This window comes from Helianthus annuus, chromosome 2, assembly GCF_002127325.2.
Source record: "Helianthus annuus cultivar XRQ/B chromosome 2, HanXRQr2.0-SUNRISE, whole genome shotgun sequence".
In the NCBI taxonomy this organism is placed as follows: domain Eukaryota; kingdom Viridiplantae; phylum Streptophyta; class Magnoliopsida; order Asterales; family Asteraceae; genus Helianthus; species Helianthus annuus.
Genome location: NC_035434.2, coordinates 173,934,810 through 173,946,889, shown reverse-complemented (window position 1 = coordinate 173,946,889; position 12,080 = coordinate 173,934,810). Strand labels below are relative to the sequence as shown.

The 12,080-nt window shown below is 34.4% G+C and overlaps 2 protein-coding genes across 2 annotated transcripts; one reads left to right on the top strand and one right to left on the bottom strand.

The window, feature by feature from the left end:
* Positions 1-900: 900 nt before the first annotated feature.
* Positions 901-1,516, bottom strand: LOC118488469. The gene has a single exon (XM_035986079.1). It carries the CDS (start codon positions 1,506-1,508, stop codon positions 1,059-1,061), a length of 450 nt encoding a protein of 149 aa, XP_035841972.1. The 5' UTR covers positions 1,509-1,516; the 3' UTR covers positions 901-1,058.
* A 3,138-nt stretch (positions 1,517-4,654) lies between these two features.
* On the top strand, positions 4,655-5,813 carry LOC110908132 (heterogeneous nuclear ribonucleoprotein A3 homolog 2-like). The gene is made up of 2 exons (XM_022153041.2): positions 4,655-5,104; positions 5,387-5,813. Exons 1-2 carry the CDS (start codon positions 4,735-4,737, stop codon positions 5,392-5,394), a joined length of 378 nt encoding a protein of 125 aa, XP_022008733.1. The 5' UTR covers positions 4,655-4,734; the 3' UTR covers positions 5,395-5,813.
* The last annotated feature ends 6,267 nt before the right edge of the window (positions 5,814-12,080 follow it).

Sequence of the window (12,080 nt, the reverse complement as noted above, 5' to 3'; positions counted from 1 at the left end):
TTTTAAAATTAGAAATTAACAATAAAACACTAAAATTATAAATTTCATTAAAATTAAAACATACTAGTTCAATTTAACATACTAGAAATATTTTAGGCTACAATTTAAAAAAAAATACTAAAAAAACTCTACTCCTCGTCCGACTCATGAAACTTCAAACCTAAAGAACCTACTAGTTCGATTAAATCATATCTCAACCGAAAGTGAGTTTCCTCATCACGCAATTCTTGTTGGATATTTTGTGGAACTTGAACTTGTGTAGGAGGATCCGGCACCCAATCCGGAGATATTGCACATCCGAATGATTTAAAATGGAGAAGTATATATAAAAGGTTTAGAGGTTTTTTTTAATAAAGTTTACCGTTGAAAAACGGTCAAAAAGGCATCAACAACGTTCAAATTTTCCAAAGTTCAACGCATGATTCTTTCCACGCATTAATCTTTTCACGCGTTATGGAGGTGGTGGCGGCGGCGGTGTTCCAAAAAAAGCGAGTGATGGGGTGGCCATCACGGACCACCCCCACTCTCCTTAGAGGAGGTACATTTAACCTACTTTTTTTTTTTTTTTTTTTGGCTAAAGTCACTAAAAAAATTTATAACAAAGGTATTAATTAGAGGAAGTAAATTTATAATTTCTACTATTTAAAGCAAATCTCTAAATGAACAAGAGGAAGTAAATATATAATTTCTACTATTTAAAGCAAATCTCTAAATGAATAAATCTATATATTTATTAATGTTTAATGTATACAACCAAAAAGGTAATCACATAATAAAATACTCTATTTTTTTAAAAAAAGAATCATAAAGTCGATTTACTAATAAATGCACATTAATATAGTCTACTAATCATTTAATAAATTATAAAACTAAAAGGAGAAGAAACGATTTTTACAAAAACACAATGGTTGTAAGGAAAATAAAACGTTGTGACCAAGTACGAAATCTTTAGGTGCAAGTCTCACAGACGACATGGATTAAAAAAAAATTAGTCGTTCAAAAAACAAAAGCTTCGAAATATTTTTTTTTTCTTCCTTAAAATCGTCAGCAAACACATACTATATTTTTCTCCATGAAAAATCTTTAACCCAATTAGACTCATCATTGCCGAAATAGATCCCATCTTCCTTGATCAGCCACAAACATTTCCTACGAGTTCCACACCTATGTCTGCCTTGGTGCCCCTGAAAAGTTTCAAAGGTCTTTCGGGTTTGGTCCCACTTTATGGTGCAAGAGTAACCCGGGGCGGGGGTCCAGAAAGTGAGCCGAGCGTACCAAGTGTAGTCGTCGCCTTCTTGAAGGGCTCGGCCGCCCATATCAACACCATCTTGTGAGGTGCACCAGATGACTAGAGGTTCAGAAGAGTTGTTGGTGAAACCGTTAACGACACGGATTTGGTATGTAACACCTTGTATGGAGAAATAATGTTCGGTCTTGTGGTACGTAATGTACATGAAAACCATTTGTAAACATATAAGAAAAATGAGCAAGATTTGCCATGTTTTCATGATGTATATTGTTGGGATTTTGATGGGATGAGAGTTGTATTTATAGTAGGAGGAGACGGAAATTAATTGGTATGAATTCAATATTTTCTATTTTTATTTCTAAAGATTAGGTAGCGTTTGGTATACAGGAATGAAAGTTTGAATGGAATGGACCATTGCGAGGAAATGAAGAAAAGAGTGTTTGATTGGTCGATGGAATGAAATCGTTCATTCCAAAATGCATTTCATTCCCTCAAAATCATTTCATCCGTCTCCCTGTTTTTTTTTCCATTTTATTCCCTTTTCGCTCTTTATTAACAACACCAAAACCTACCACTGCTGCCACCGCCACCGCCCACCCCGTCGTCACCCACCACCACCCGTCGTCATCACCACCTACCACCGCCGCAACCCATCATCGCCGGTACAACTGCCACCAATCACCACCCACCGTCATTGCCCACCACAGACCACCACCATCCGATTTTATTCCTTAGTCTTTTCTTACCAACCAAACAACAAAAAGTAATGATTCATTCCATTCTCACAGGGTAACCAAACAATACATGAAATGGTAATGATCAATTCCATTACCTCGCTCATTCCATTCCACCACCTATTCCATTACCCATACCAAACATACACAGGAGTCAAAACTGAATAAAAAAGTGATAAATACAAATCGTTTTGCTTTTTTTAATGGAAATTATATTACAAAGCCAAGGGGGAAGCTAGAAGGAATTACAGACATACTCGAGATTGGCTCGAGCTCGCTAAAATTCGACGCGAGCCGAGCTTAAACGAGCCTGAACCTGAGCTCGAAAGAAAACTTCTAAAAAGAAAAAACTTCTAAAAAAAAACATACACAGGAATTACAAAAGCTTCTAAAAAAGCCCACTACACAAAGAAAAAAACCTAAACATCCACAAAAAAAAAAAAGAATAATATTTTTTTTTGCCGAGTGGATGAGGGTGGGGGTTTAGGTTTATGGGTGGTGGTGGGGTGAGTGTTTAGGTTTTTTTCTTTTCTTTTTTTTTTTGGGGGGGGGGGAGGGGTAGTTTTTTTTAGATTTTTGAGGAGTGGGGGTGGGGGGTTAGGTTTTTTTTTTTTGGGGGGGGGGGTTAGGTTTTGGGTGGTGGTATAGTGGGTTTAGGTTTTAGGTTATTGGACACTTGTCACTCTATAAAGCATTCTTACACTTCTTACAATTAGGAGCCTTTGTAGAATAACTTAACTCGAAAATTGTGTTGCTGGCTTATGATCCTTAATGAGCTTTTTATTTATATAATTTTTTATTTAATATAACAAATATACATTTGATGTATTACATATATCAAACCCCAAAATCAATCCAAACAATTTAATCAATAAGATCCCAATCAGAAAGAATGAAAATCTTGATTTTCAAAGCGCTCTCTACTTATTCCCCGAATTTTTCAGATTATCTATCAAACAAATAATACAAACACAACACGAAAACTGTTGTTTAGCCAAAAATCGCTCTGTAATGAAGGAATCTATAACACATGTAAAGGCCAACCAACAGAAGCAAAACATTACAGAACTGTGTCTGAATTGACTATGAAACTTATACTAATAATAGATGCTGACATATACAAACTAAGCATATAACATGGAATCTGAATCTAAATCTAAACTGATATGACACTTAGACGAATATTGATACAAATCGGTACAGATACTGAGTCAAGAAAGATATAACTAATGCAAAACAAAATCGGATAAATGAACATAATCAGAAACACAAACATAAGAGATAACATATGTAGACACAAATACCACATGACAGGATTACGCATGATAATGCATTAGTCATGTGAGACGGAAGCACCCACGAGCCTAAACAAATGGGTACACAACTAGCTAGTCCATGCACCTATGAGATGGTAAGTGTGGTGTCCACCCATTATCCCATGTACACACAACAAACTCAAATTCAACCTCAAACCAAAGCTAAGATTGATCTATACGCCTTTGGGGCTAAGGTGCTACACAAGCACGAGCAAGAGAGTCACGAACTTTTATTACGCACTGTCACAAATAATGCGACGTCGTTCATGCCCTAACGACAATTCAAACATGCTCGGGTGACAATATAAAATCCGAAGCCATGTTATTAAGCTACAGGAAACCGAACGTAAGTCTAACCAGAACATGCAATAATAAGTACAAGATATATGGTCTACTCCATGCTACAATGTGCTAGCAAACAAACAATATAGAACCAAATGAAATTACGTATCAAATAAGAACTGCCTACACGTATCAAACCATGGCAAATCAGACTCTAAAACATAAACAAAAATATGTATTACAAGTCCCAAATACAAATTTATAGTATGATTGTAAGGCCAAAGAATCCATACCACAAGTAACGAATAGATGAATATGCTACGATGTAAGGAACCAAGAATCCGTACCTATAAAAAGAAACAAAAATTATACTACAATGAAAAGAAAACAAAATCTGCATCTTAATTCTTAATCACAAATATCAATAATAGATAAACTCCAAGGCTTGATATAAAATACCATAAAACCTTAGGATGAAAGTGAAATGACTCTAGATAGGGTAATACAAATACGAGTAAATTACAAAAATCGTCCTTTATGTATGCCACTTATTGCAAATTGTGTCCTTTATCTTTAACAATTACAGAAAACGTACTCGATGTTTGCAAACCCTTGCAAGTTATGTCCTTTAGCCCTAACTCACTTAATTTTTAGTGGTTAAATATGACCAAATGGACCCCACATGAGGGTATTTTGGTCATTTTACTCTCATGTGGGGTCCATTTGGTCAGATTTAACCACAAAAATACCCTCATGTAGGGTCCATTTGTTCAGATTTAACCAAAAATTTAACTGTGATAGGGCTAAAGGACATAATTTGCAAGGGTTTGCAAACATTGAGTACGTTTTCTGTAATTATTGAAGACAAAGGACACAATTTGCAATAAGTGACGTACATAAATGACGATTTTTTTAATTTACTCTACAAATTTATAAAACATTAAAAAGAAAGGTCGGTGCACTAACTGATAAAAATTTCTTTGTGCTTCTCTTTAAAGACTTCTGGGACCTTCTCTTTTAAATCTCTTGCCACCAACCCTTTTCTTCCCCTCTCAATCAATTGCAGCCACATCTCACTTATGAGTAAACCCACAATCAGACGCTTCACTCGCCAACATTCAAAATCCACAAAATTCACAATCACCAATTCACAATGGAGCGAAACAACAACTACAATCGCGGCGGAAATGACGGTGGTGTCCGGGGTAATGGCGGCAGAGGAGGCGGTGGCCGCGGTGGTGGTGGTTATCATCACGGTGGACGAAACGGAAATTATTCGCAACAATACAGTAATCAACAGCAGGAACAGTATCAGGAAAATTATGGAGGCGATAGAGGTAGATGCAGGGGTCGAGAATCCGGTGGGATCGGAAGTGGTCTCGGCCGTGGTCAGCAAAGTCAACGGACTCCGGCTAACCCTAGGCAGAATGTCGATCGAGTGCCGGAAGTCAACGCGTGGAGTCGTGTAGCGTCTGGTCAACCGGCTGTGGCCCAAACACAAACCCTAACTCAGAACCGGAATGGTATAACTCATCACTTTACAGTTTGTTTCTATATTGTTGTTTGATTGTGTGATTTGTTAGTTTTTAGTTAGGTTAATACATTATGTGAAGGTAGGTTAATTTCATTATTTTATACTGACTTTCAATCAGTTTAGTCTATTAGATCATTTTTGAAATTGTGTTAATTACTTAATTTTGTTTTTTTATCAATCAATTTTTAAATTGTGTTAATTTGGTTTTTTTATTCATATTGAAGTTCTGTTAATATAGGTTTTATTATGTGTGTTTGTTCTCTGTTTTCAGATCGTTAGGTTCAAGAAGTCAGTTCAAAATTATCAACTCTTAGTGTTACAGGCCACTCAAAAGATGATGTAACAAATGCTCTTCTACCAATTAAGTTTCCGGACCGCGGTACACACGAAATGAGATCGGTGACAAGCGACTCAAGATCACATTCGAGGTTTGATTTCTGTTGTCTCCATCTGTTGCGATTTTTCACTAATATATATTGATCTGAACTTTATCCCCTTTCGACCTCCGGTTGATTTTTCATGATCTAAACCCATTAAATTCAACTAGGAAGTCAACATGTGTCTCTTCGTTGCTTGATGCTTCTTCTTCTTCTGGTCGTTCCTTTTGTAACAACTTTAACGCCGACTAATGAATTTAGTATAACCCCAGTATGTAGCTTTTTAATTCTCTCGCTTAAAATCATATAACTGTATATAGGGCATGTTTGGGTAAGCTTTTTGAAACAACTTATTGACTTATTGGCTTTTTGAAAAGTCATAAGCTCTAAAATGATGTTTGGCAAAGAGGGTGTATGTGAGGGGGGAAAAGCCAATAAGTCAATAAGTCACAAAATCCTGACTTTTCCAAGAAGTCAATAAGTCAATAAGTTGTTTCAATAAGCTTACCCAAACATGCCCATAGTGTATGCATTAAGACCGTAAATGCATTAAGACCCTAAACAACCATAATTCCGCCGACTATAAACAACCTAGAGATCGCCGCCGCAACGCATGGCATCTGGCACCATCCTAGTTCAAAATACAAAATACCAAAGACGATAACCATATGCAGAAGTTTTTGGAGATTATGATAAGAGACTAAATAATACAATTCATTATAAGAGACTAAATAATACAATTCATTAATTTGGATAGCTAATTTTATACGTATGAAAAGAAAGAGGCCATGAATACTGTTTTACATTTTTTTAATATTGTTTTTTTTTATTTTAATATTGTTCTTTTCTAAGTTTTAGAATTTTGTTGATTTATTACTTCAATTGATTTAAATATATATATTTTTTTTCAACTTTTAAGATACAATCAAAGGGGTAGGAGTTGGCTACAAAGCTTATTTTTCCTACAAAGTGTAAGAAACAATCTCCTTTAGACATGTGGCATTTAGTTATTTTATACAAAAGGGTATAATGGTAATTGGACAATTATTTTAATTATGGAAGATTTATTATCCTAAACAAATTGACGAGTTATTTTAGGAAACTGCATATCTCCATTGATTTCAAAATCGACTATAATATTTTATATATTCACATTCCATTATTCTTTTAAGGTGTGTTTTATCAGTTTCTTGTTTTTCACACTGTGTTATATCAGTTTTCACATCCCCTCGTTAATTTTGAAACATAAAACACATCTATAATTTTCTAGATGTCGTCTTTTATCTGTTTCTAGGCTCTTCACATTGTGTTATATCAGTTTTCATAATTAAACACACCCATTACACATAAAACACACCAGCGTCTGATATAAAACACACCAGTGTCTGAAATACACAATATAAAACACACCAATGTTTGATTCAATGTAGACATACTAGGGTCTTAAATACACAATATAAAACACATCTGTGTCTTAAATACATAATATAAAACACACCAGGTTCGGAGCTGTGGAGGTTTAAAAAACAGTAGTTTCCGAGAGAGAAGATAGAAAAAGAGAGAGAGAGAGAGAAACTTGCGAAAATGATGGGGAAGTTATGGTATCACAGTTATTTCCTTATTTAAAATGAATTAAATGACACATTTGTTCTCAATCAATTAAATTAGTCTATTTTTAAGACAAATATATTACCAAAATGCCATCAATATAATCTCAACCATCAAACACACTCATCTAATGGTCAAGATCACTTCCTACACTTTGTAGGAAATGCCATCAATACCACATGAATTATAAAAATTAATGTATACTGGTACCATGTTGTTCGGTATGATATGGTAGCGATACCGTATTAGTTCGCAAAAACAATAAAATAAATGTTGGTATCGATACAGATGTTCAATCGATTTCGATTGGGTTTGGTACGATAACGACACAATATCTGTTTTAAAAACAAAAAATAGTAACATCGAAACAAAAAAGGCAACGAAGAGTGGTTTTTGATGTTTTTATCAATATTGGTTTTTTCTAAGTTTTTATTATTTTATTGGTTTACTACTTTAAATGATTTACACATAAATTTTCCTCATATAATGTTTGAGATACGATCAAAATATCCGCTATCAAACATAAAACCATAAAATTGAATGCATATCGGTACCGATGTTTTTCGGTATGGTAATGTTGAAATAAAATAAACATAAAATGCAAACGAACAAACCGATATCAACTGAACAACATATGTATCGTATCAATATATGTTTTTTTTGTTTTCCATCGATGCAATGTTTTCTCTTTTAATTACTATAGCGAGTGCCTGTACCGTAATAAACCGAATTAATACCGACTAAATTTCTCGTCGGAGCGCGAGAGAATATCACTAGTAATATTTAAATAAAATTTAAACCCGCAATTCCTTTTAACCGATCACCATTAACTTTTAAAATCATATTTTTTACTAAATATCCTTTTTGAATGAAATTATTACACTATAAAAAAAAAACAATTTTTTTTGCATCAGGAGTTGTACCTCAAATTTGGAGAGTTTTTCAAAAAAAAAAAAAAAAAAAAAAAAAAAAAAAAAAAAAAACTTGATTTTTCACTTTTAACCCAAACATTTCATATTTTGTATTTTAACCTTTTTTAATTTTTTTACTTTTAACCAAAAGTTTTCCATCTTTTATAATTTAACATAACACTTTATTATTTACAACTTTGGTACTCCCCCATACTTTTTATCTTTCGCAAGTTTTTAGTTTTACGTTTCGTTCTAAATTTTGTGAGTTAATATGTTGTAGCGTGCATGTGAGGTTCAACGTTTTTTGCTCTATCTTTGCATATTTGACAGACCCGTCGCAACACGTCTATATTTTCCCTTTTGAAAAGTTCGTCGCAACGGGCGAGTCCCAGATCAACTAAGTTATTATTTTCTACGTTTTACGTTTCTGGTTAATTTCTTCGCATTAACACACTGTAACGGGTGTGCGTGGTTCAACGATTTTAGTCTGCTTTTCGTTCAGTGTAATTTTTACGATGTTATCTATTTTATTTTTACGATGTTGAGAGTCATTGTCGTTGTGGCATTGGTGCTACTTGTCATAGTTTTACGAACGTTTTTAACCTATTAAATTTTTTACGTGCATATTTTATGTACGGATGTGTATAAATATGATTTGTTCTGCATTCGACGTAAACGTTTTTTATAGACGAGTGATGTCAAATATAACACATTTTCGTTTAAAGAACCCATTTTTACGTGCATATTTTTATATACGTTTTGGTATAAATTCAAGTTGTTCTACGTTTCGACGTAAACTCTTTTGGGAAATGATTCATGTCAAATATAATATGTTTTCGTGTTTATTTTATGTATGTTTCGTAAAGTATGTTTTTAACCGAGTGGAGTCCAATTATGGTTTCTTTTTCTCCCATTTTTTTTCAAAAGCTCTAATTAATCCCTTTCGATTACATGTGCATATTTTCATTCATACCCGTTACGTTTTCTATGTATGAGTTGGGTCACATATAATACGTTATGATTGTTCGATATGAATTTGATTTACTCTACATTTGATCCAATCACAATGCTTATACAGGTTACATTGAGTTCAATTGGATACGTCGAAATGTGTGTTTTCATATGGTTAATGTATCATATAACGTTTGGACTAATCCATTCAATGTTTACGATGTACCTGCGCCGCAACGCGGGCGGGTCTTAACCCTAGTTAAATCAACTTCATACAGGGGCGGATGTACCTAGTATCAAGGGGTAGCCTCCGCTACCGCTTGGTCGGAAAATTTTTGACGTTTTTAGTGTAAATTTTGGAAAAATTTGACGTTTTTTCGATTTCGTTACCGCCTATTTATAAAACGTTCCTGCTTGGTCGGAATCCTAGATCCGCCACTGACTTCATAACTAGAAAACTCTTAGCTCATGGATGAAATATGTTTTAGACTAACAAATATGTGCAAACCCTGTATATTTTTTATAAGGTTTTCTTTGCACAAATTTCGTTTTAAATTTATAAAAATATTTTTTAACTTATACACAACTACACACAAATAGGCAAATGCACGTACAGTGTAGTTAGGGGTGCAAACGAGCTGAGAGCTCGTGAGTTACTCGAGATCGGCTTGAGAAAAAACTCGAAACGACCCGAGCCTTATCAAGTCCGATCCGAGCTTGAGCCTAAAATAAAGATCGTTTGTTTATCGAGCCCTAGCTCGAGCCTCGTATGTGAAGCTCGTTAGGCTCATCAAGCTTTATCAAGCCTTAGTGTAAACGAGCCGGAGTCGAGCCAAGCTTATTTAAACTTGTTTACAAACCGACCTCGAACCTAAAAATAAGCTTATTTAGTAAACGAGTCCAAGCACGAGCTTCATTTATCGAGATCACGAGCCTAAAAAGTCTATTATTTATATTATTTTTATTTAATATATTAATTAATAGATAATAAACGAGACGAGCCCGAGTCGCGCTCAAGCTTGAGAAAATACCAATCGAGCCGAGCTCGAGCCCGAGCTCTCATAAGTTAATCGAGCTCGAGCTCAGCTCGGCTCGTTTGCACCTCTAAGTGTAGTATATAGCTTGGTTTAAAACAAGGAGTCAACCCAGGGATTTAGTGTCTCACACTAGTCTGTTCTCATTATTTTTTAGTCAATCACAAAGTAAATATACAAGAAATAAAATAAAGCATAAAAATCCCTTTGTTTTTACATCCCTTTGATAAATAGCCCATCCCACCGTGAAATGAGAAAGATCACATCGGGTTAACTCTTCATACACCCATATAAAATAGAGAGACCAAATCAGGCGCAAGTCTACTACGAACTTATTTGCAAGGCCGAAATGCACGGACCCCGCATAAACCGGAATTAAAAGTATCTTAAACAAAGTCTATACTTCAAGTGTAAAATCCTCTTGTTAGGTTAAACATACCGCAAGACTTATGATTGAAATATAAGCTCGGTAGCACCGCCATCAAAGTTACCAATGTTGGTTCAGTTCTGTTTGTTCATGATGGAAAACATACAAATCATACCTGTCACCGCAGATAGTGCAGAGGAGAATCCCGTGAGAGAGTTCGACATGCCTGTCATCTTGATTCGGTTCCTCCTTAGGGTGCTGACTGATGATGGTGACTTAGAAACCGAAAAGGGTATCGGTTTAGGAGAGGAGATTTCGTAAATGATGTTATGGCTTATGGGGTGTGAATTGTGAAACTGAGTAACCCTTAAACCTCCACCTTATTCTCCTTATATAAGCACCCAGGAGGAAACCTAATTAGTTACTAAGGGTAATATGGTCCATCAACAATTACCAACTAATTAAATAATAGGTTCTAATATATTTTGATCTCTATAATGTAAATGATTAAGATGGCTATTGATTAAATATTATCACATAATATATTTAATCTTACATTCTCCCACTTAGCCGAGTAATCATTTACTATGAGTATTAGATAAGCCTGATCAGGAGTTAACACTCATTTTAGCCTTAAACAAGTACTATAGCAGAAAAATACAGCCGTTGAATCATTATGCGACTCAGGACCCCCATTAATCATACTATAGCCTTAATTTAAAACCTAATCATCATGATCAAAATACGCGTAAGCCCTTTGTTTGATTTGTAACTTTTATTTGTCTATATGCCATTATACCGGTTGAACATATTCTAACAGACATACAAAATCAAACTTGAGGAAAATTAACTAATACTTAGTCATTCATAGTACGATATGCGGTTGCGCATGGCCATTAATTAATTAATACCCGTCTATGAGCTCTCTTAGTAAGACTTATGGGTAATAGCCCTTCAGTTATAGGATCCTTAAGCATATCATGAATGTATTCGATACAAAACTTAGTTTCCTCAATTCATTCATAAACGAATAATTAATTGCGTATCGAAACTTAATGCAGCACCTCTTGAACTGTTACTGTTCAAGGAGTTATGGTAGCTGACTTTATCACACTAATTCTTCAAAACATTATATGGGGTTAATAAACTTATGAGTCCACTGATTAAATTTCCAACAACATTTAGTGACCATGTTATGTCGTTATAACTTAGGTTGTTAATATTAGTGCATTATGACTCCTCCATGAAATAGGTTTTGTCTGCTGACATAAAGATATACCCGAAACTGCATTTTTATAATCTTTGAATATCTCAAAGTTAGAGTAATAAACCGGTTTTAATTCTCACTTCTTCTTTAAATTGTAGTCTCTCGTTTCTTTTAAAGATATTGTAATACTCCATTAGATGCTACACATTAATCTAGACATATCTAGTGTGTTGCAATATGAGTAATATCTAAACGAGTATAGACTTAAACTTACATAAGGCTTCTAATTAATGAAGCGTAAATAAATAATCTCATTTATCCTATTATCCTCTATAGGAGAGCAATATTGATTGTTACATATGTAAGGACCCATTTAATGTTAAACTTATGGAACGAAACTAATATCCCATTGGGTCTATCTCAGTATGTTATGATATCAATCACGTAAGAGATATCTCTGAGTTTTATTATATCAAAGTTTGTGTTAACAATGCTTTGACTTATGTAACA

Excerpts from the sequence above, each read along its gene's own strand:
- LOC110908132 (XM_022153041.2), top strand. The coding sequence starts at position 4,735 with ATGGAGCGAAACAACAACTACAATCGCGGCGGAAATGACGGTGGTGTC.
- LOC118488469 (XM_035986079.1), bottom strand. The coding sequence starts at position 1,508 with ATGAAAACATGGCAAATCTTGCTCATTTTTCTTATATGTTTACAAATG.